The sequence below is a fragment of the Capricornis sumatraensis genome, chromosome 8, assembly GCF_032405125.1.
Source record: "Capricornis sumatraensis isolate serow.1 chromosome 8, serow.2, whole genome shotgun sequence".
NCBI classification, from domain to species: domain Eukaryota; kingdom Metazoa; phylum Chordata; class Mammalia; order Artiodactyla; family Bovidae; genus Capricornis; species Capricornis sumatraensis.
Genome location: NC_091076.1, coordinates 369768 through 391027, shown reverse-complemented (window position 1 = coordinate 391027; position 21260 = coordinate 369768). Strand labels below are relative to the sequence as shown.

General features: G+C 62.7%; 2 protein-coding genes across 2 annotated transcripts; one reads left to right on the top strand and one right to left on the bottom strand.

The window, feature by feature from the left end:
• Window positions 1–1194: 1194 nt before the first annotated feature.
• Window positions 1195–6385, top strand: LMNTD2 (lamin tail domain containing 2). The gene is made up of 13 exons (XM_068976124.1): window positions 1195–1382; window positions 1473–1625; window positions 2127–2214; window positions 2334–2372; window positions 2478–2594; window positions 2866–2937; window positions 3020–3108; window positions 3416–4305; window positions 4603–4946; window positions 5041–5160; window positions 5258–5795; window positions 5881–5936; window positions 6176–6385. The coding sequence occupies exons 1-13, from the start codon at window positions 1195–1197 to the stop codon at window positions 6305–6307; spliced, it is 2826 nt and encodes a 941-aa protein (XP_068832225.1). The 3' UTR covers window positions 6308–6385.
• Window positions 6386–6681: 296 nt separating this feature from the next.
• Window positions 6682–20250, bottom strand: LRRC56 (leucine rich repeat containing 56). The gene is made up of 12 exons (XM_068976123.1): window positions 20074–20250; window positions 17911–17998; window positions 17275–17335; window positions 10755–10851; window positions 10455–10655; window positions 9510–9798; window positions 9076–9234; window positions 8930–8994; window positions 8705–8847; window positions 8348–8466; window positions 7192–7299; window positions 6682–6710 (listed from the first exon to the last, which is right to left on the bottom strand). The coding sequence occupies exons 1-12, from the start codon at window positions 20248–20250 to the stop codon at window positions 6682–6684; spliced, it is 1536 nt and encodes a 511-aa protein (XP_068832224.1).
• Window positions 20251–21260: the final 1010 nt, after the last annotated feature.

Here is a 21260-nt window from a genome sequence, read left to right as displayed (position 1 = left end):
CCAGCTTCCTAGAAGAGATCTCTGATCTTTCCCATTCTACCGTTTTCCACTATTTCTTTGCAGTGTTCATGTAAGAAGGCCTTCTCACCTCTCCTCGCTATTCTCTGGAACGCTGCGTTCAGTTAGATGCTACTGTTGTCAGTATATGTGTCCCAAGGCCCCTTACCATGGCTCTAGTGCTGTGGGTGAGCGCCAGGAGGGAGGCTTCTGTACTGGGGGTTAGGCAAAGGCACAGCAGTCAGTAAGGCAAAGGGGCGGGGGAAGGCATGGAAGGGGGCCCGCTGCTGGCCAGAGCGCAGCAAGCCGCTCTCCCGGGTCCTCAGGGCTCTCCCCTCCCTTCCCCCAGATGGCTGGGCCCCAGTGAGGTCGCATGCTTAACAGAGCCAGCCTTCCACCCTGTGGACACGCTCACAGAGCAGCAGTGCCCCCAGCACCCGCCGACTGCCATGGTCAGCCAGGGAGGGCCCACGGGAGCCTCCCCAGGGCTGGCTGGGGCTGTTGAGCTGAGCGGGTGATGGTGGCAGGCCCTGTGGGTCACTCTGTGTCCCCTGGGTCTGCTGAGGTTAGCTGGGCTGTCGGTCAGCCCCTCAACAGCTTCTCCTTCAGGCTAGACAAGGATGGGGCCAGAGTTCACCTGGGGCCCTGGTCTGGGTCTCCCTGGAGGCTCCTGGTAACAAACAGCCCCTCCCCTCTGTCTGCTGGTATCCATGGCAACCCTGTAGAGCCTTTCTCGCCCCAGGCCTGCTTGGACCTCAGGCCTCAGGTGAGTGTTGGGGAGGACCCTGGCTCTGAGGGGACAGAGCCCGCACCAGTGAAAGACCAGCACCTTTGGGGGCCCATGCTCTAGGCTGGGGGAACAGGCGCCCAGGTCCTGGAGGCAAGGGTGACAGGGAAGAGAGGACAGGGAACGGCCGAGCACCCACCGACGTCATGCCAGGGGTGGGGGTGGCCTGCTGCCTTGGCCTGCTCAGAAACGCGCAGGTGTAGACACTCAGGCGACTGGTAGCGTGCCATTCACACGCACACTCACACACACGCACACCCCTTCTTGGAGAGTGGCACCCCGTGAACCAGCAGTGCCGTCTGGGGCCGGCATACACAAGAGTGGCTGCGTAAGGAGAGCCCTGCAGGGTGCAGGGCAGGCCCGGTGCAGCCCCAGCAGCCCTCCTCCCAGCGCCCCCAGCGGCATCAAGAATGGCCCGCAAGTCTTGTCAGGAGGCTGAAGACGCTGAGGAAGAGGCTCTCCCATCCCTGGTGGACCGAGAACCAGTGAGTGGCCACATGGGGCCTCCAGCAGGCGCCGCTGCAGACCTGGTGGCTCCCACACGCCCCCAGAACGCCAAGCCCAGCTCCACCAGGATGGTCTCCTCCATCAGCCTGCGGTAAGGAGGGGCGGGGTGCGGTCGGCGGCTCGGGTCAGGCCAGCCAGACAGTAGGGCCTGACCGAGCAGCGAGGGGGGCTGGTGTTTCAGGCCGGCCTTGGAGTCCCTGGACCCCCGCGCCCTGCGGCTGCTCTGGGGGCAGAGGGAGTTGGAGATCCAGGCCCTGCGGTGGGCCGTCCAGAATCAGCATGCAACCCGGCGCTGCCGCATCCTGCAGGAGGTGGCTGGGCTTCCAGCCGAGAGGTCAGTGGTGTGCACTGGTCCCCCACCCACTCAATCCCCGGCCCGGCCCTAGCCTGGGGTTTATGTCTGATTCCAACGTCAACTACCAAGCCTGACCCCAGCCCTGACCCTGACCTACGCCTCTGACCCCAGTCCTTACCTGGCTCTGATCCCCTGCCCTAACCTTGCTGCTGCTGCTGCTAAGTCGCTTCAGTCATGCCCGACTCTTAGTGACCCCATGGACTGCAGCCTACCAGGCTCCTCCGTCCATGGGATTTTCCAGGCAAGAGTACTGGAGTGGGGTGCCATTGTCTTCTCCGCCCTAACCCTAAAGAAGTTAATACACTGTGAACCACCCAGACCCTAGCTCCTAAGCATGTCGATGGGTGTTGAACCCAGCCTAGACCCGGCCTCTGACCCAGACCTCTTCAGGGCCTGACCCGCCTGCCTGGCCCGGGCACCCTAATGAGTGATGAGGCTGCGGACCCAGAGGTGGGGCTGCTGAGACTACCCCTCCCCCAGGAGCTCAAGAAGTCAGGAGAAGTTCCTGCAAAACCAGGTCCAAAAGCTGACTTTGGAGTTGAAAGCACAGAAGGAAAAGGCCCAGCTGGTGAAGGGCAAGAGGGATCAGGGAAGGGGGTGGGGTGGGGGGTGAGGCCCAAGCCAGGGTGGGGCAGGCTGGGGTCGGGTCGGTGGAAGGCCCCACCCACTGCTGACCCGTCTGAGCAGGAGAAGAAGCGCCTGGAGGAGCGGCTGCAGCAGGCCGGGGCCGCGCTGCCGCCGCTGGAGGCCGAGCTGCAGCAGGCCGGGGCCGCGCTGCCGCCACTGGAGGCCGAGCTGCAGCAGGCCGGGGCCGCGCTGCCGCCGCTGGAGGCCGCGCTGCAGCAGCTGGAGGCTGAGCTGCAGGCCTCCCAGAAGTCCTGCCTCCTGCAGCTGGCCCGCTCCTCCTGGGTGGGCCGCGTGCTGCGGTCCTCCACGGGCAGCGTGGAGGTAAGCCTGGCTATGGGCAGCCCCCCAGCCCACCCTCCTTGGTCGGCTGGCTGTCCCCTTCAGACTGGTGCTTCCACTCAGGGGCCTTGGCCTCCCTGGAGGCCTGCCTCCTGGACCAGGGACGAGCAACCGAGCCTGTGGTCCCTCCCACCTGGCTCTTAGCAAGCGTGTGCCTCAGGTGTGGGGAGGCTGGAGGGCAGAGTGGCCTTGGGCAGAGGGGTGTGCTCCCCACCCCCAGTCCCTGCCTGCTGGCCTCCTGTCCCCTTTGCAGGTGGTGACCGCAGAGACCCTGATGGACCTCAGCGACTTCTCTGAGAACGATCAGGCCCCCACTGCTGGGGAGGTAAATGAGGCCCTCCAGGTATGTTCTTGGACCTGCAGTCCTGCAGGAGGGTCAGGTCACCTGCCTGTTGCTCCCTGGCCAGGGTTTCCGGCTGGAGGACGTGGACTGGAACAGCATTGCCCACCGGTACCCCAACCTCTTCACCAACCTCGAGTCCAACTCAGATCAAAAGTAATTGCCCTGGATGGGGACCCCTCAGGGGGGAGGGAGAAGAGGGGAGGGCCTGCCTTGGCTGGGACGAACCAAAGTCCAGGTTCCATCCTTTAGTGTCCATGGACAGGTCATCTAAACCTTCCAAGCGTCAGTTCTCTGACCTGCAGCTTGTAGTCAGGGATGAAGGGAAATCGTTCTGGGGCCATCTCTGTCTACCCATGAGCCCTTTGCCCAGGTGGGGTCCTAGGGGCTGAGGCCACAACTTGGTGGGCCCTGCCCCCATCTGAGCCAGAGGTCTGGGCAGCAAGTTGGTCATGACCTGCAGGCATACCCGGACCCCGCAGCTCCCAGCAGCCTCACCGCCTGACCAGTGGAGCTCAGAGCTGTGCTGTAGGCACCAGGAGCACAATCTCAAGAGTGTCGAGTGGAGTTCCCTGCCCTTGGCGGGCACCAGCAGCTCCGGGGGTGCCGACTCCGAGTCCAGCAACAGCCAGCTGGTGGCGCATAATCGCATGCCTAAAGTCACAGGGGACCGTCCCCCAGTGCCTGGCCGCACTGCCAAGCAGGTGGAGGCGCAGGCACAGAGCCTCTGCAGGGATGGTCAGGCCACATCTGAAGGTGGAGCGGGGCGGGTCTCCCCTGGTTTCTTCCCCTTCCCACGCCTGCAGGACTGTGCTCTCTGCCCCAAGCCCCGAAGGACACCCCCTAACCTCCTGGCTTCCAGGTTCCCAGCTGGAGGCAGCGACCTCCTGGCTTCCAGGTCCCAGCTGGAGGCAGCGACCTCCTGGCTTCCAGTCCCAGTTGGAGGCAGCGACCTCCTGGCTTCCAGTCCCAGCTGGAGGCAGCGACCTCCTGGCTTCCAGGTCCCAGCTGGAGGCAGCGACCTCCTGGCTTCCAGGTCCCAGCTGGAGGCAGCGACCTCCTGGCTTCCAGTCCCAGCTGGAGGCAGCGACCTCCTGGCTTCCAGTCCCAGCTGGAGGCAGCGACCTCCTGGCTTCCAGGTCCCAGCTGGAGGCAGCGACCTCCTGGCTTCCAGTCCCAGTTGGAGGCAGCGACCTCCTGGCTTCCAGTCCCAGCTGGAGGCAGCGACCTCCTGGCTTCCAGTCCCAGCTGGAGGCAGCGACCTCCTGGGTTCCAGTCCCAGCTGGAGGCAGCGGGGACCCCAGCCCTGTCCCCGGGTTAGGGTGGGCTCGGAGGGCTCCTGCCGCTGCCTCGGTGCCCTGGCTCCAGCCCACTTGCCACCCCAGCCCCCGCCAAGTGCTGCAGAGTGTCTCTCTGCTTCTCCCAGGGGCCGGGGCCCACCACCCCTCCTGCCCGGACCTGATCCCTACTGCTGCTCCTCTCCCACATGGACCTTTGGGGCACTGCGAGCCGGGTCCAGCCTCACAGGAGATGTCCTCGGTGGACCCTGGACCCTCCAAACTGGGGTTCCCCTCCCAGGCAGTCCACCTCCCCGTGCATCTCCAGAACACCCACTCAGACGAGCAGGGCGAGAATGGCCAGAAGCCTGAGTCTGGGGTGGACTCCCATCTCTGGCATTCCAGGCGCTGTCCAAGGTGAGGAGGGGACCCAGCTGGGACTGCAGGGTCGGGTCTCCTAGAGGGACCATTGGCGGGAGGGACCCCACTGACTTGGCACAGCGCCCCTGCCTGCGCTCCAGCCCCAGCCCCACGGGCTCCTGCCTGAAGATCATGGCGGTTAGCCGCCGCCAGAGGTTCGTGCGCATCCTCAACCAGTCGCTGGAGGAGACAGTGGACCTGGGCGGCTTCGTGCTGCAGCAGCTGGTGCTCGACTTCCCCGTGTGCCTGTACCGCTTCCCACCCAGCACCCTGCTGGCTCCGCGGCACCACATCACGGTGCGCCCCGCTCCCCGCTCCCCCCGCCCCTCAAGGCCCAGCCCTCCAGCGGCCAGCCCTTCACCCAGTGCCCCCTGCCCCTGGCTCTTCCCAGGTGTGGGGTGAGGGGCCCTGCAGTACCAGGCGGCAGCAGCCCTCCTCCTTGGGCCAGGAGCCCGTCCACTTCTACTCCAGCCGAAGTTGCGTGACCCTCCTCCTGAACCCCCAAGGCGAGGTCAGAGCGGGTCCCAGCGCGGGTGGGGGAACGGGGGTGGGGGAACGGGCGGCTTTGTGGAGTAGGGGTGATTTCCGTGTTTCCCACGGCCTCTTAGGTCCTCAGCGAGCACCAGTCCCCACACTGCGTGACCCCAGTGTCCAGGATCTTCGCAGACAACACCGACTTGTCCATCGACTGTTTCCCACTCTCAGAGGCCCGGCCTGGAGCTGACCTTGCGGAGCATCAGCCCCAGCCTCGACCCCTGCGCAAGGGTCGGGTGCGGGAGGCCCGGGCTGGGCGCCGGAGGCCGGGGTGGGGACCACGGGTCCCTCGGTGCCTGCTTCCTCCCCAGGCCCGGACTGGCAAAGACCCCAGACTCCCTGCTGGGACTGCCCCCCACCACCCCAGGTCCCACCCTTCCGCCTGTTCTGCACTCCCCTCAGGTCTTCCACCGCCCCAGGCCGCGTCTGCCCCGGGACCACCCCTTCCCGCTGGCAGGCTGTCTCTCACGACCCCTCCCTACCTCGCCAGGCCAAGGGTCCAATTGCCCCGCCTGAGTACCATCAAGCTCCTCCGCCAGCGGGAGGCGCCAGTATGGCCCGAGGACGTGGCCCAGACCCACCCAGAGCTCTTGCCCGCCATCCCCATCCCCGGTGAGTCCGCAGCTGGGAGGAACGTGGAGGAGGGGCGGCCGGCAAGGAGGGGGCGCCCGGCTGACCCCACCCAACTTCTTCCCAGCAGAGGTCGGGGTGGGCCTCCAGGACTGCCAGGGTAGGAAGGAGCACAAAATCCGGGTGAGTGCTCCGCCCTGCCCCGCCCTCAGGCCCCGCCCCATCGCCGGGCCCCGCCCTCAGGCCCCGCCCCTCCGCCAGGCCACGCCTGCCCTCAGGCCCCGCCCCTCCGCCAGGCCCCGCCCTCAGGCCCCTCCGCCAATCCCCCCTCCCTCATACCCCTTCCCACCCTCCGGCCCCGCCCCTCCGCTAGGCCCCGCCCCTTCCCATCCCGCGGCCTCTCGGGCTCCGCCCCCCGCCAGGTGTGCCGGAAGAGGGTGGACCGTGGCTGTCCCATGGTGGCGCTGTCGGTGCAGAGCACGGCTGAGAGCAGGTACGGCTTCCGCTTCCTCAGCTGCCCGCCCATCACCGCGGACACTCGCTGGCCGCTGTAAGGCCGGGCCTGGCGGCAGTATCGGCACCTGCGCCCCCACGTCTCCACGACTGTGGCGGTGGGGCAGGAAGAAAGCACGGGAGGCAGACGGTGCCGGCTGTATAATTTACTGAATGCCGCCTACTAAGTAAACCGCATTTCTGTATACCTGAGAGTCGAAAATGATTCCTTTGGTTTCCGGGAGGAGGGAGCTGGTCGTCCCATCCCCACGCAGGGAACCCCACCGGTCCACCAGGGTTGGCCGGCGGCAAGTGCCTCTACTTGGGACCGCAGCAGCCCAAGGGTGGCTTAGAGCCCTGGGTGGCTGGTGGGCTGGCCAAGGACTGGCCAGGGCCCAGTTCCAGCCACCTTGGCCAGGGCCCAACCTGCTTTCTCTCAGGCCTGCTCCTCAGGGAAGGCCAGGCCTCACGGAATAAGTGGGCGGCTGGGCCAGTGGTGGGGACTTGTGCGTTCTCTCCTGGGCTCAACCTCTTACCCCCTTGGTGGTCCCAGCTCCTGACTTCCCTCCACCAAGAGGGTCCTCTCCTGTACCAGGCCCACTTCTCCCCCCCAAGCATGCTCGCCCAGGCGCTCTGGATTCTGTGAGGCCAGAGTGCACGCTGGGCCTTCCATGATTGCCCTGGGGCCCTTGGCCACTAGGCAGGCCGGCCTGGCAGTGGGTAGGGGTGTACACGAGGGTGGGGTCGGGCTGGGGTGGTGAGTGTCAGGTGCGGCATGCACCGGAGGCTGGGGGTCTGGCTGCTGAGTCTGGGGCTGGCTTTCGGCCTGGAGATCCCTCTGCTTGAGGACTGGGGCCCAAGGTCAATTCTTGGGCTCTCAGAGCAGTCACTGGAGCCAGCCCCTGACCCAGGCCAGGCCCCAAACTACGCAGGGTTCTGAGCCTACGTCCCCGGAACTGTAGATCTGCGGACCCCCAGGAGTTGCGGCCCTGGTCTGGCATGAAGGACTTGGGGGGGCAGGGGATCAGGTTGTACCCCGAGGTCCTGGAAGACTCTGGGAAAGGAGGAAAGACAGCAGGTTAGACAGAGCCACCGGGGTCACCGGGGCCGGGCTGCACAGCAGGGCCGTAGTGTCTGCTCACAGGCAGGTGGCCCCGGGGTCGTTCCCAAACCTCCCCCAGGCAGCGAAGCCCTGGCACCCACCTGAAGGCAGGCTGGGTGGGCGTGTTCGTGGTCACCCAGTGCCCACCTGGACCCTGACTGGAGTAGGAGGTCCTAGCACCTCTCAGTCCCTCACTGGCTGGCGCGCCTCCAGCCACTCCTGCTGGCTGCCTGCCCGCGCTCCCCTCTCCTCCGCCCTCAGCTCAGCGGGCTCAGTCAGGTGCTGAGGGCCCTGGCTGTCTCAGGACTGCCTTCCCCAGCCCCTGCCCCAGGCACAGCAGCAGCTCAGTGAGTGCAGAGCTTCGGCCCTGTCCCTGCTCTGTCCTGGCTTCTTTGGTGCGCCCCCCCAAAGCTCCCTCTCCGCAGGGTCATCCAGCCGACCTTGCAGCCCCTGCTCACAAAGGCCCCCTCCCCAGGGTTGCCTGCCCAGCTGTTCTGCAAGTCGGCCCAACCCTTTCCTCCAGGAAGCCCCCTGCGGCCCTTCTCTCTGCCTCACAGCCCCTGCGTTGGCTCTGCTCAGCCACGGTTCCTCGAGCCAGTGTCCCTGAGGGAGGGTCTTGCCCGGCTTAGTTCTGTCCCAGCCCAGGACAGGCCCTGTCTGCAGAGGAAAGGCAGTAGCTGCCACCCGCCAGCCCCCACTGTGGTCTCCTGCCCACCACCTGGGGGCCTTGCTCCCTTCGCTGGGCTTGCACTGTGCTCCGGGGAACCTCTGCTGGTCTGCCCCGTGTTGGCCCTGGCCCCTCCCCGGGCCACTGACTGTCGTTCGGGGCCCCTGCACTGCCCTTGTCGGGAGGGCCTGCCCTCTCCCTCTTTCAGCCGGCTGACCCGGCTGCCTGGCCCCTGGGCTCAGGGGAGGGGAACTTCAGCCCCCACCCCCAGGAGAGGCCCTCCCTGCCCCTCCCGCCTCAGCCCAGCGGTGCTGGCTCTGTGGGGCAGGCTACCTGGGGCCAGGCTTAGGGGGCTGCTGTGAGGCTTGGGCCCAGCCTTGTCCTCTTGCTCTTCAGGGCCCCTCTGTGGGCCCCAGGGGGCTGCGGCCCTCTCCTCCCAGGACTCTGGGCACCTACTGGGAAGGGGGCTGGGGTGTGGGTGGGGGAGGTTGCAGCCTACTCCTCCTTTGGAGCAGATCCCAGAGGAGTGTGACTTGGGGCAGCCTTGGGCTCCCGTGACCCGACCCTCCAGCCACCCAGGGACCAGGGACCACTCAGCCAAGGCAGGTCCCAGCCACAAGCCCCGCCCCCCCCACCCCGATCAGAGCACATAGGGTGGCAGGGCTGGGGTGTGGGGCAGGGGGCACCCACCGCAGGCGCAGCTCCCTCAAAGCCTGAAGCCCAGCCCAGGCCAGGAGGTCGCGATCATCGGCAGGGTCAGGCCTTGAGGCGGAGGCCCTGGGAGCCAGCTGTTCCGGCCTGGGAGAGGGCAGCTTCTCTGGGTGCACCCCAGCCTGAGAAGGGAGAGGGCTGGCTCAGGGCACGGCCTGCCGGGGCTGGGGGCTGGGTGTCGCCTGCCGTGGGGGCAGGCTGTACCTGGCGCCGGTGCTGACGCTCCCGCAGGCCTTTGGTGGGATTCCCACAGAGGACCCGGCCGGCGCCTGGAGAAGAAGAAGTGGCTGGGCCTGGTTTGGGGCTTCAGGGCTTTAGGGCCAGCTTCACACTCTTGGTGGGTCACCTACCGTGGGTGAGGTTGCTGGCGTCATCCTCTGGGGCCGGGCCCTTGGGAAGGAGGCCTTCAGGCAGGGGCACCCCGGGAACCAGCAGGGAGAGAGGCCAGCGCCTGGGGGCCCGGGGCTGGGTCTCAGGCAGGCACAGCTCAGGGGAGCAGTGGGTTCGATCTGCCCAAGGGTCAAAATCAGAGGTCACCAAGGCGCACGCCAGTTGGTCAGCCAGGAGTCCCCCCAGCTGAACCCCATCCACAGAGCCCACCGCCCTGCGTCAGTGTGCCTGAGGCCCCAAGTCACAGGGTGGCAGGTTTCTCCCTTCCCGCTGCGGATGGCGGGGGAGGCCTGCACCAAGGCTGCTCCCGGGGAGGGTGTGCTGGCCTGGGATTGTGTGTGTGCAGGACTCTGGGGACAAAGGGTCAGGTCTGAGAAGGGACGCAGAAGGCGGCCTCCGAACGGGACCGGGGTGCGGCCCCTCCTGGGGCTCTCAGGGGAGGTCCGCAGGCCGGGCGGGGTGGCCCCAGCCCGAGGCCCCTGGGCGCGGCTGCGTGTACCCGGCCTGGGGAGCAGGCTGTCTAGGGTGCAGCCCTCCTTGATGGCCTCCTTCACCAGGAGCCAGTCCTGGTCCAGCTTCCGAGAGGCCAGCAGGCCCGTGTGCGCGGCGGGCAGCTCGTCCAGGACCTGCAGCTGGGGGATGAGCTTCCTGACCTCTGCCCTGTAGTTGTAGCCCTGGGGCACCTGCGGGTGGGGGCGGGCCTGAGTCAGGCCAGCCCGGGCCTGAGCTGCTCCTCCAGCCCCTCTGTGGGCAGGGCAGGGGAGCCGGGATTTGCTGGGGCCAGGCCTGCCTGGGTCACTCTGGAACCTCGGGGACTGCTGGGGCCCTGGGCTGTTGCCCACTCGTGATCACACTCTCCGGGCTCACTGCCAGGGCCCAGGGCTGCCCTCTGGCCTGCAGGGCTGCCCTGAGTTCACAGCTTAGCCCCGTGGGGGGCAGAAGCAGCCGGGTGGGTGGAGGGAGCTCTGGCTGAGGTGGTGTGGCCCCCAGCATTGGGGCACCTCTGAACGGGGCCTGCAGGGTGTGCACACCCGACTCCACGTGGAAACTGCGCTCTGCATGGCGCATGCATAGAGCTCTCCCAGGAGCACACGTGAGCCAGGGCCTGGCCCGGGTATGTGTGGCCCTTTGGAGTTCAGTTGTGCGTGGCCCAGGGGGGTGTGGGGGTGGCCGCCAGGCCCCCAGCAATATGAGAAGGAGCTCCCGTGAGGAGGCCCTGACGTGCCCTGGGTGGGTCCCCTGGGATCTGCTGAGATCTGGCCCATTCAGGCGGGCAAAGCGGTTCCCCAGTCGGCCAAGGGGCTGGCACACAGATTGCCTCCCGCCCGGCGGTGCGCACCTGGTGAGTTGGGCTGGAGCCTGGCCGCAGGCAGAGTGGGTTGCCCTCCAGGGTGAGCGTAGCCAGCCTCGGGCACAGCTGCAGGTAACGCAGCTGCCCCGGGTCCTCCACGCAGTTGCCTTCTAGGTCCAGCACCTCCAGCTGCTCCAGCAGGCACAGCGGGCTCAGGTCCCAGATGTTGTTGTAGGAGACGTAGAGCTCCTGGGGGGCCCGGGAGGGGAGGGGTGCTCAGCCAGGGCCGCCCCGCCTCCTGCCCCCTGTCTGCTCCCGCCTCCCCCCGACAGGGCAGTGCAGGCCCACCTTCAGGGCAGGAAAGGAGCTGATGCCATCCAGGTCGGCCAGGCCGCAGCGGGCCAGCCAGAGCACCTGCAGGCGGCCCAGGGAGGTGCCCAGGTCCCTGCAGAGGGCGGGGCGGAGTCAGTGCTGCCCGGGGCGGGGGGCTGTGTCGGTGACTGCCCAGGCCCTGTGCCCTGCCTTGTGCCCACCGCCACCCACATCTGCTGTCTCCAGACGCAGGGGCCGCTGGGACCAGCTTGTGTGGCCTCCAGGCCAAGGAGGAGCCCCAGAGCGCCGAGCCGCCTGCCTTCCCTCCTGGCTGCAGGCGCTGGAGGGCCCAGGCCTGGCTGCAGGTCGCCCTTGTGCTAGACGGCTGCTGCGGTGGACCTGGCCTCCCCAGCGGGGCCAGCGGGGGCCCTCCCTCCCGCTCCCCCCAGGCCTTTCTTGTGGCCCCTCCCCAGCCCAGCTGTGCCTGCAGGAACACCCCTCCCTGCCGGGACTGGTCTGTGCCACCTCCCTGTGGTGGCCGCTCCCCGTGGGCAGGCAGGCCAGGGCTCTCCATCGGCTCCTGGGACGCACTCGTCTGTGCTTCTCTCCCAGCGTCCCCTACTCTCATGTCCGGAGCTTGGCCTCGGGCGTGTGGCCTCGTCATCAGCCCTTCTCTCTCCTGTTTCCAAACCTGCACCTTTCCTCTGCTTTCTGGGAGGTCCCCTTGTCCTCCCACGTTGCTGTTAACGTCACACATTTAATTCCTAAGCGCCCTTAGCTGTCCTCTCATCTTTTCCCGTAGAATACTGTTTTTGTTTTGAGGGTACAGAGAGGGCGCATGTTCTTTTGCGCCTCTCAGAACGTTCCCTGGAGGCACCTGGACAGCTTGCTCTCCCTTGGCACTGTCTGCAGCCACTGAGCCTGCGGCCGCGTGCCGCATCTCCCGAAGCCCGCGTGCCCAGGAGCCCGCGCCGGGCATCAGGAACCCACTGCGGTGAGAAGGCCTGCACACCTAGAGAGCAGCCCCTGCTCACACCAACTGGGGAAAGTCCGCACACACACCTAGAGAGCAGCCCCCGCTCACGCCAACTGGGGAAAGCCCGCACACACACCTAGAGAGCAGCCCCCGCTCACGCCAACTGGGGAAAGCCCGCACACACACCTAGAGAGCAGCCCCCGCTCACGCCAACTGGAGAAAGCCTGCACTCAGCAAGGGAGACCCTGGCAGCCATAAATGAGTTATCAATTTTTAAAGTTGTTGAAGATGTCAGAAAAATACTAGTAATAACTAGAAAAATCAGAGAAGATGAACAGAGCCCAATGCTGACTCTTCAAAAGCTTACAGACAACCCTTCGGCAAGACTGATCAAGGATGAGCAGAGGGACCGTGCAAACTAATGTATCGGACTTAGAAAGAGGGATAGTTATGGTCTTGGCAGCAATTTAAAATAGCAAAAGACCATTAAGAACCACCTATACACCAATATCCTTGAAAACCCAGAGAGCTGGCATCGAAAGACAGAAAACTAGGGCGTTCCCTAGCAGTCCAGTGGTTAAGAATCCAATTTGCAATGGAGGAGACAAGGGTTCAACCCCTGCGCCGGAAACTCAGGTCCCACCTGCTTCACAGCAACTAAGGCCACACACCACAAATACTGAGCCCACACGCCCCCAACTAGAAAACCAGCACGCCGCAACGAAAAATCCCACGCGAGGCAACAAAGATCCCATGTGCCACCCGAGGCAGCCAAATAGGTGAATACTTTTTTAAAAAAGGAAAGAAAGTACATTAATAGCTGCTAAAGAAATTAAATCGTCACTAACACCCCTCCCTCCTCTCTGCCCCTGCCAAGTCCCCAGATTTGGATCAGTTTTAAAGTACATTCTATTATGGAATAGTCAACATCTTCTACAATAGTTTCTTATACAGAAGTTTTTTTAAAGACAAATCAGGCAATTGAAAAGAACAGTGAAAGTGTGGGTCTGAGTCAGTCCTCGATTCCAGGACCAGAGAAGTACCAACTGGACCATCAGCGGGCTGTAGCTGACAAAGATAGATGTGAAAATTGTGGAGCGAAGATTGTAATGTTACAGATTTAAAAATAGCTTGTCAAGTAGTGTTCCTGCAGGACTGTAAGGATGAATTGCAAAATCTGTCAGTGGAATCCAGTACACAAGCAGACTAAAGGAGAAATATCACTTTATGATCATGTCAACAGATGGAGGAGAACCCAGACACATATCCGTTAAGATCAGGAACAAACCAAGGACCCCTGCTGCTGTTATCGCCACTGTTTAAATCATGCTGGCTAGCAGGTCCTGGCCAAAGCATACGGCAAGAAAGAGAAGCAGGAAGGTTAAAGTGGAAGGCAGTGCTCGTAGCTTGCTGACGACGTGACCATCAGTATAGAAACCCGACTGAATTAACAAACTATCTGACTAACAGGAGAGTTTGGCAATAACGTTTAAATACAAAGCAAAGGTACAAGATTGCCAGAGGTAATAGGCTCGCTTATGAAAATCAATTGCTTTATTGATTAGAAAAATCTATCCCCCCCCAAAAAAGAAAAATCTATCCCAAATCAGCATAGTGTTTTTCTAAATTTGCAATGACCAAACAAGATACCGCAGAGACAGGGCCTCATCCATGATTTTATCAAAACACTATGAATATGTGGGAAGCGATTCAGTTCTGGTTTCAGGGAGCCTAGCCTTCAGGGGAGGCTTGTGTCCTGCCCTGTCCCAAGTGGCAGTGGGGTGCTCAGGCGGGGGTCCTGGTTAGCCCACTGCAATCACAGTTCCATCCCCTGGAGAGTGGCTAGTGTAAGAAAGTGCACACCACACACACAATTCTGGCCGAAGAAACACAGGAAGAACGCTGGGAACCTTCTTGTTCTTACCAACCGATGGGCACAGAAGGTCACATTTCCTGCTGTGGGATGAGCTGCGTCCCTGCAAATTCGTGTGTTGAATCCTGACCCTCAGGACCTCAGAATGTGCCTTGCTGTGGAAACTGGGTCTCTGCAGATGTCATTAGTAGAGACGTGTGCATATGTGCTAAGTTGCTTCAGTGGTGTCCAACTCTTTGCAACCCCATGGACTGTAGCCAGGGGGCTCCTCTGTCCATGGGATTTTCCAGGCAAGAACACTGAACTGGGGTGCCATGCCCTCCTCCAGGGGATTTTCCTGACCAAGGGATCAAACCTGCATCTCTAATGCCTCCTGCCTTGGCAGGCGGGCCCTAGTCGAGGTGCTGCTGCTGCTGCTAAGTCGGTTCAGTCGTGTCCCACTCTGTGCAACCCCATAGAGGGCAGCCCACCAGGCTCCTCTGTCCCTGAGATTCTCCAGGTAAGAGCATTGGAGTGGGTTGCTGTTTCTGTCGCCAATGCTGCTAAGTTGCTTCAGTCGTGTCCGACTCTGTGCTACCCCATAGAGGGCAGCCCACCAGGCTCCCCTGTCCCTGGGATTCTCCAGGCAAGAGCACTGGAGTGGGTTGCCATTTCCTTCTCCAGTGTATGAAAGTGAAAAGTGAAAGTGAAGTCGCTCAGTCGTGTCCGACTCTTAGCAACCCCATGGACTGCAACCCCATGGACTGCAGCCCACCAGGCTCCTCTGTCCATGGGATTTTGCAGGCAAGAGCACTGGAGTGGGTGCCATTGCCTTTTCCCTAGTGGAGATGAGGTGGGCCCTAATCCAGTATGACTGACGTCCTTTTAAAAAGGGGAAACTTGGATCCTGACACTAGGAGAAGAAGGCTATTCGAGGTGAAGGCAGGGACTGGGGCCAGGAACGCCAAAGGTGGCCAGCAAGCCCCCAGGAGCAAGGAGCAAGCCAGGTTCTCCTTCTGCCTCAGGAGACACACCTTGATCATGACCCGTGACCCCCAGACCTGAGTCAGTTTCTGCTGTTCAAGTTGCCTAGTTTGTGATGCTCTGACGAGGCAGAAATAGCCTTTAAACATTTTCTTTAAAGTTTATCAGTTGGAATGCTTTCAGCTGCAAGTTACAGAAACCTGTGTCCAGTTGGCCCTAAGCAGTGAGAAACCATTTATCCCTTCAGTGGGCAACTCAAAAGGGAGGGGGGATGTGTATACGGGGCCTTCCCTGGTGGCGCAGTGGTAGAGAGTCTGCCTGCAGCGGAGGGGCTGCATGCAGGAGACACAGGCTTGCTTCCTGGGAGGGAGGCGTGGCAGCCCGCTCCAGTGTTCTTGCCTGGAGAACCTCATGGACAGAGGAGCCTGGCGGGCTACGGTCCATGGGAACACAAAGAGCGGGACACGACTGAGGTGACTTAGCGTGCACGCACGCGTATACAGAAACCTGATCCACGTTGTTGCGCAGCAGAAACTACCAGCCCTGTGAAGCAATCACGCTCCAGTTAAAAACAGAGCCTACGAGAAACACAGACGCGCGCAGGAACGGAGAGCCGCGCCAGAGTCGCGGGTGGATGTGACTCGAACGTTGACTGGACACGTGCCTTTAAAAAATCCTCCCCTCCCCTCCAAAAAAATGCAGAAGGATTAGGACGTGTGAAACTCAACCAAGTGACTGTAAAACTGCAAGGCAAGAATAAGTGTCCAGGGACAGCTAGGTCAGCTCGGAGAAAGGAAAGCTCCGAGGAGGGTCGCGTGTCGCGCAGAAGCACAGAGCCACACCACGAAGACAGAGCTCTCAGCTCCCCCGCACGCCCATGCGGCCTGGGGAACACGGGGCCACCAGGCGCTGAAGAACAGAGCTGGGTCTCACACCAGGAGTGGGGGCAAGCTGGAGACCAGCAGGATTAAAGACCCAAAGTAAAAAGCGGGCGCACAAGTGAGGAGAAGAGAATAGAAGGCTGTCTCCAAGAACTTGCAGGGGAAGAGGTGGACGGGCCTCCTAAAAGGCTGCCCTAGCGCCCGCCAGAGCTGGTAGAAAGTCAGAATGAAGGGCTTCTGCTTGAGTTAGCAGGGGAGCCAGGGTGGAGAGTCGTAACGTCTCCAGGGCACCCAGGCTACACAGACAGCCACAGACACGGACAAGGAGAGGGCAGGACTCACCTGAAAGGGCAGCACAAGGGGACACACCCCTGGTCAAGGGGTGTGAAGAGCATCCCTGCGGTTACTGTAATCGCCCCCAAGTTAGTTGTGTTACTGGGATTCCCCACCCAGCAGTTCTGGCGAAGGAGGGGCGTGTTGGATGCTGCAGAAGTCGGCCCCGCCAGGCCTCATGTCAGGACACTCTCAGGGGCCGAATTCTCCCTTAGCTTCGGATGGAGTGGCAGTCACCACACAAAGGCCATCTCCCAGCCTCGTAACGCCACGGAGGCTCTACAGCCTTGCCACCCCGGTGCCAGCTAAGCTGTAGCGCCGCTCCACTGGGCCGTCGTGCGGAACCAGGCCCCTCGCACAGGCGTTAGTCGCCATCACACCAGGGAGATGTGCAGACAGCTTTTGGCCAAGTTTCGGGATTTGATAACAAAGCTTTCTTCCATTTTGCACTATTGTCATTAAGGAACAGAAGGCGTTTTTACATAAAATTTACGACGCAATTTTTCCTGGAATTGATTTTTCTTTTCTTTTTTTGTTTTCCTTGAAATCCAATATTCTGCTTTGTCACGAATGCGCATCGTATTTGATTTTCTATCTTCCACGTCTCTTTACAGGTTCCATTCTTCATAGGTTTTCTATGTATTTTTGTTGCTCTTTGAGCTAATGTGTGAGCCTTAATGACGGAGGAAGTATGACTTTTTCTCTCTGCTAACTTACAGGATTGATGTCTTCGTCACAATTTGGCTGAAGGTGAAGTGAAAGTGAGAGTCACTGAGCCGTGGCCGACTCTTTGCGTGGACTTCATAAAGTCCATGGGACTCTCCAGGCCAGAATACTGGAGTGGGTAGCCATTCCCTTCTCCAGGGGATTGTCCCAACCCAGGGATGGAACCCGGGTCTCCTGTATTGCAGGCGGATTCTTTACCAGCTGAGCCAGACGGGAGCCTTATATGAATAGCCAGCAGTATAAATAGGCAGTTGCTCATGAGTTACTTCATTTTCTCCCCTGAAAATAACTGGACACTCACAGCCCATTTAAAACATCAGGAGAACTTTCTAGATTTGCGGCTGGCCTCCTGTTGCCTCAGGACAGCTGTCTAGCTGCATAAAACACTCCGTTTGCTCAAACACGCAAATAAACTCTGATATTACTTCAGGATCATCCTTTCCAGCCCGACGAAGTAAGTAAAAATTTTACCCTGTCCTTCATTTTGCACTGTGACTTTTACGCTAATTATCAGGATGTTCCTGTGTGTCACGTGGGGCCTGAGGCCCGGCTGGTGCTGAGGGGTGGGAGTGTCCCATATCCCGGAGCCGGATGGTGATGCACCCTCCAGCCTCGCGGGTGGGGGTTTCTTTGCCGAAGGTCGGTGGGCATTTCTGAGGACCACACAACCTGGAGTGACCAGCCCAAGCCAGCCCGCAGGCTCCAGGCAGAGTGCGTCAGCCTCAGCGGGGCCAGGAGGCGGGATTAGAGCCAGAGACGGCGGGATGGCGGGGGACCCCAGGCCGAGACCACCGGGGCACTCACCTCAGGGAGCCCAGGCAGCTGCCGTTCAGCTTCAGCTGGCTGAGGTTGGGCAGGTGCAGCCCTGTGGGGCACAGGGGGAGAGGTCAGCGCCGGCACTGCCACCCTGGCACCCTTCGGCAGCACCAGTGCCCCGGTCCCTGCTGCCTGTGGCTGCTGAGGCCTAGGGCGGCCTTGGGGCCACATGCTGACGCCTGAGGCCCTGCTCGAACGAGGCGGGCCAGGGTGTACAGGGCGCCTTGAGTGGGCAGGGCCACACAGGAGGCTGTGGAAGCCCTGGGCTCTGGCGGGAGGGGTTCCGGCTGGCGTCCACGCACCACGCGTGGGTCTTGCCCCCAGGCCACTCCCACGACTGGCCCCCGGGCCCTGCAGGCATAGCCAGGCCACAGCCTCCATCGGCTCACACCCTGGGCTCTAGAGCAGGGGACCCCAGGGCCCCGGGGGGAGGCTCTGAGTCCAGACTGCCTCGGAGAACAGGACGCCGACACAGAGTCTCTGTCCTCAGTCCCCGGAGAGAGGTGTGCAGGGCGGGCCGTGCAGAGGGGCCATCCAACGACCAGGGCAGGGTCCGAGCAGGCAGGCCCTCCAAGTGCAGCCTGGCCAGGATGGTGGTGGGTGTGTGTGGGGAGGGGCTCTCACCGAAGCTCCCCAGGCTGTTCTCACGGGTGTTGACACACATCTCCAGCACGCTCACCAATCGGAGGTCATCGACCTGGGCCAGGGCCTGCTGCAGGGGTCAGGGGCGTCAGCCCTGGAGCCTAGACCATAGTCACATGCTCTCCATCCCAGCCTCCCAGTGAAACTCCTGCTTTTGGCCACAGGCTGGAGCAGGTGCGGGCGTTTGCCTGCCTCACTCACGTCAACTCCAGCCACGGTCGGCTCTGGCTGGCCCCTAAGTGCGATGTGGCAACAGTGGTGGGGTGGACGGCCACTGCCTTCTCCAACAAGAGTGGAGATGGTGACCCCACGTGGCTGGGGGGCCTTTGCCAGAGAAGGGCCTGGCCGGCGGCAGGGGGCTGATTCCAGCGAGACCCACGGAACAGCCCCAGTGCAGCCTGGGGCCTGAGCCTGGCCCCACTGAGCACGGCCAAGCCCTAGCCTCCCTCACACCCGGGGAAAGTACCCTTATACTGTAAGCTGTTGAGTCTGGGAACTGTTTGTTACACAGCATCACTATAGCAATAGCTGACTCATACAAAACTTGAGACGTCGATGAAGCTCCAGCAGCGGGCTGGGCACTGGTGGCAGCGCTGGGGCTGGGGGACCACTAACGAGAGTGTTGCTGAACGTGAGCAACGTCTAGTGACAAGAGTGTCACTAAAACTGGGAAGACGGAGACACAGGTCAGGGGGTGGTGCGACTTTTTGGTAAAGAGTTTCCAGTAGAAACCCGGCTGGCAGAAAGTGCACAGAGCGGACTCGTGGCGGTGGGGAGAGAGGTGCCCAGCAAGATGTGGGCAGAGTGAACCGGCCACGGCTCACTGCGTTTGATGAGGTCTTGCAGGAGGCAAACTTCAGCTGGAATGGGGAGAGCTCAGGTGTTCTGAGACCTGTGACTTGAAAAATACAATGGCTTCTCAACTCAAATCAGTGAAAAGAAAAATGAAGAAAGGCTTGGAGTTAGAAAGACCCTGTGAGATTTGGGAGAAAGCGGTTGCCAGGCACTTGCTGCCCTTGGGTGGTGCTAGGAGGACCGAGGCCTGAGGCCCCTGGTTCCAGTGATCGAGTCAGCAGGGGCAGAAACGCTGCAGCAGCCACCAGGGGGGCGGCTTTGGCACGGTGGGCGCTGGACACAGTGTGCTTGGAAGCACGCCCGCCAAGGGCCACGGCCCGGACCGAGGCTGAGCGTGGCCGCCAGAGGCCAGGAGTCCAGGCTTCTCTCACACAGGCGGCGAGTCTCCCCAGCCAGAAGCTGGTGGAGGACGGTAGGTTCCAGGGTGGGCGGGGTGGCCCTGGCCAGGGCAACCGCCCAGCGCAGGGGCTGGTACAGCAGCTGGCCTGACGTGCCGGGTCCATGCTGGACCCAGACCTTGGGCACGGCTGTGCTGCAGGCCCGGCTGGAGGGCAGACACACAGGGGCCATGGGGGGTGGGGAGGGGCACACAGGAGTGTCCCATCCAGCAGCAGCGAGTAGACAGTGTGAGCCCTTCACGTTGGTCGGAAAGGTGGGTGGGGTCCCGGGCGCCCAGGCTCCTTCTGCAGAGTTCTGGTGGTTATGTTGCCCCGGGGTCGCCAAGGCTCCCCTCCCGTGCGCCTCCCACACGGGTGCAGGCGTGTGTAGGGGTGGAGGGCACTGGACCGCACCGAGCCCTCAGCATGGCCAGCGGTGGGTAGGTGAGCGTGTGGCCAGGAAGGGGGCGGCCCCGCTGCCCGGAGTGCAGGGCTGTGCCCTGGGGTCGCAGGCGGGAGCTGCAGTCAGAGGGTCTGCGGGGCCTGCGGGCCCTCAGGGTGCGGGGTGACTGCCATGAGCACCCCGGGTTTGGGAGGAAGGCTTCCACAGCCGGGTCAGTGGGGCGCTGAGCCACCCCACCGGAGCAGCCCCCACTGCCCATCCCTGCTTGCAGCTGGTGAAGTCTGCATGCTGTGCGCTCCAGGGGCCTGCCACCCTGTATCCACAAGGATGAGGGCCCTTCTATCTGGTTCAGGGTCCCTGGAGCCTCCTGCACAGCAAATCTCTGGAAGGGCCTGGCTTGGGCCCTTCTGGCCTGAATGCCGAAGGACTTCTGCGCCCCCAGGCACCTGGGCTTGGTCCCCAGGGGCAGCAGGGCATCTGGCAGCCAGCCGAGCCCAGCCCCGCACTCACCAGCCTGGCGGGCGACAGGTACTCCTCCGCCAGCTGCTCGCTGTGGCCATGCCCACGGTGGCCTGGGGCCTTGCTCCAAGGCTGGGGGTTGTGCAGGCCTTGTGAGCTCAGCTCCCGCACTTGGATGCTGGGTGTGCTCGGCCGAGGCCCGCGGTCTCCATCCCAGGCCTGGTCCATTCACACCCAACCTGCTGGGTGTAGGCAGAGAGTGAAGCCGGTCAGCCTCTGCTTCTCCTCTGACCCACAGCCCAGCGGAGACCCTGCAGAGCTGCTGACGGGTTGGTGCACGCAGCAAGCCCCCAAGCCCCCCTCTGGCCCAGAGAAGGCCCGACAATGAAGCCAGAGCCTGCCTGGACCCTTACAGTCCCTCCCTCGGCCTGGACTCGTGCCCCGGCCTGGGCAGGCTGCCCTCCTGGTGCCTCTGCCCACCCTTCAGGGTCCTGGGGGGGTGGGTGCCGGTGCCAGCCTGCCCCTCTGGAGCCCCATGGAGGTCGCGAGCCTGGGGCGCTGCCTCCAGGTCCCGTTTGCTCCTCTGCCATTGGGAGCAGCAGCCAGCTCTGCCTCGGGCCTCGTGTTGGCCTCCACCGATGGTCTCTGAGCCTGGGGCCTTCAGGACCAGGGTCTTGGGCACTCCCCCCGACCCCTGTGCCCACCGAACCCCCTCACCAGGAGGCAGCTGCCTTTTCCCACCGAGGGTCAAACATCTGGGCACGAGGGTGGCATCTGGCCCCAGGCGGCGCCTGCGAGAGAGTCGAGTCGGCCTCCCGGTCAGGTCACTGTGCCCAAAGGACCTGGGACAGGCTGGGCCAAGACCACAGGGCTCAGAGTGAGCAGGCGCAGAGGCGGTGGGGCTGTCAGCCTGGGCCCTGGCCCCTAGGTCCTTTCAACGATCCCAGCTGATGGGGGAAGACAGCCGTGTGGGTGGCAGGCACCGGGGTCCCTCTGGGTCCCTCCAATGCAAATGCTTGGTCTTCATTCAAATCCCCACTTCCCTCCATCCTCAACTCCACTCTCTCCAAAAGGGGTGCTTGGCCTGTTGCTCTGGACCGTCCCTTGTGGGCTGGTCTCCCTAGGACCCTGCCCATCTTTGGTGTTACCCCCCAGGCTGCAGAGGAGGGGGCCCACCTGCACCAGCCTCAGCTGGCATTGCCCCTTCAAGACCCAGGTGCCTGTACCTGGCTCCAGAC

Coding starts and splice junctions, on each gene's coding strand:
- LRRC56 (XM_068976123.1), bottom strand. CDS start 20,250: ATGGACCAGGCCTGGGATGGAGACCGCGGGCCTCGGCCGAGCACACCC. Junction 17,336..17,910: donor GAACAGCCTGGGGAGCTTCG/GTGAGAGCCCCT, acceptor TGTGCCCCACAG/GGCTGCACCTGCCCAACCTC. Junction 10,656..10,754: donor GCTCCTTTCCTGCCCTGAAG/GTGGGCCTGCAC, acceptor CGGGCCCCCCAG/GAGCTCTACGTCTCCTACAA.
- LMNTD2 (XM_068976124.1), top strand. CDS start 1,195: ATGGCCCGCAAGTCTTGTCAGGAGGCTGAAGACGCTGAGGAAGAGGCT. Junction 5,796..5,880: donor GCCCGCCATCCCCATCCCCG/GTGAGTCCGCAG, acceptor ACTTCTTCCCAG/CAGAGGTCGGGGTGGGCCTC. Junction 5,937..6,175: donor GGAAGGAGCACAAAATCCGG/GTGAGTGCTCCG, acceptor GCCCCCCGCCAG/GTGTGCCGGAAGAGGGTGGA.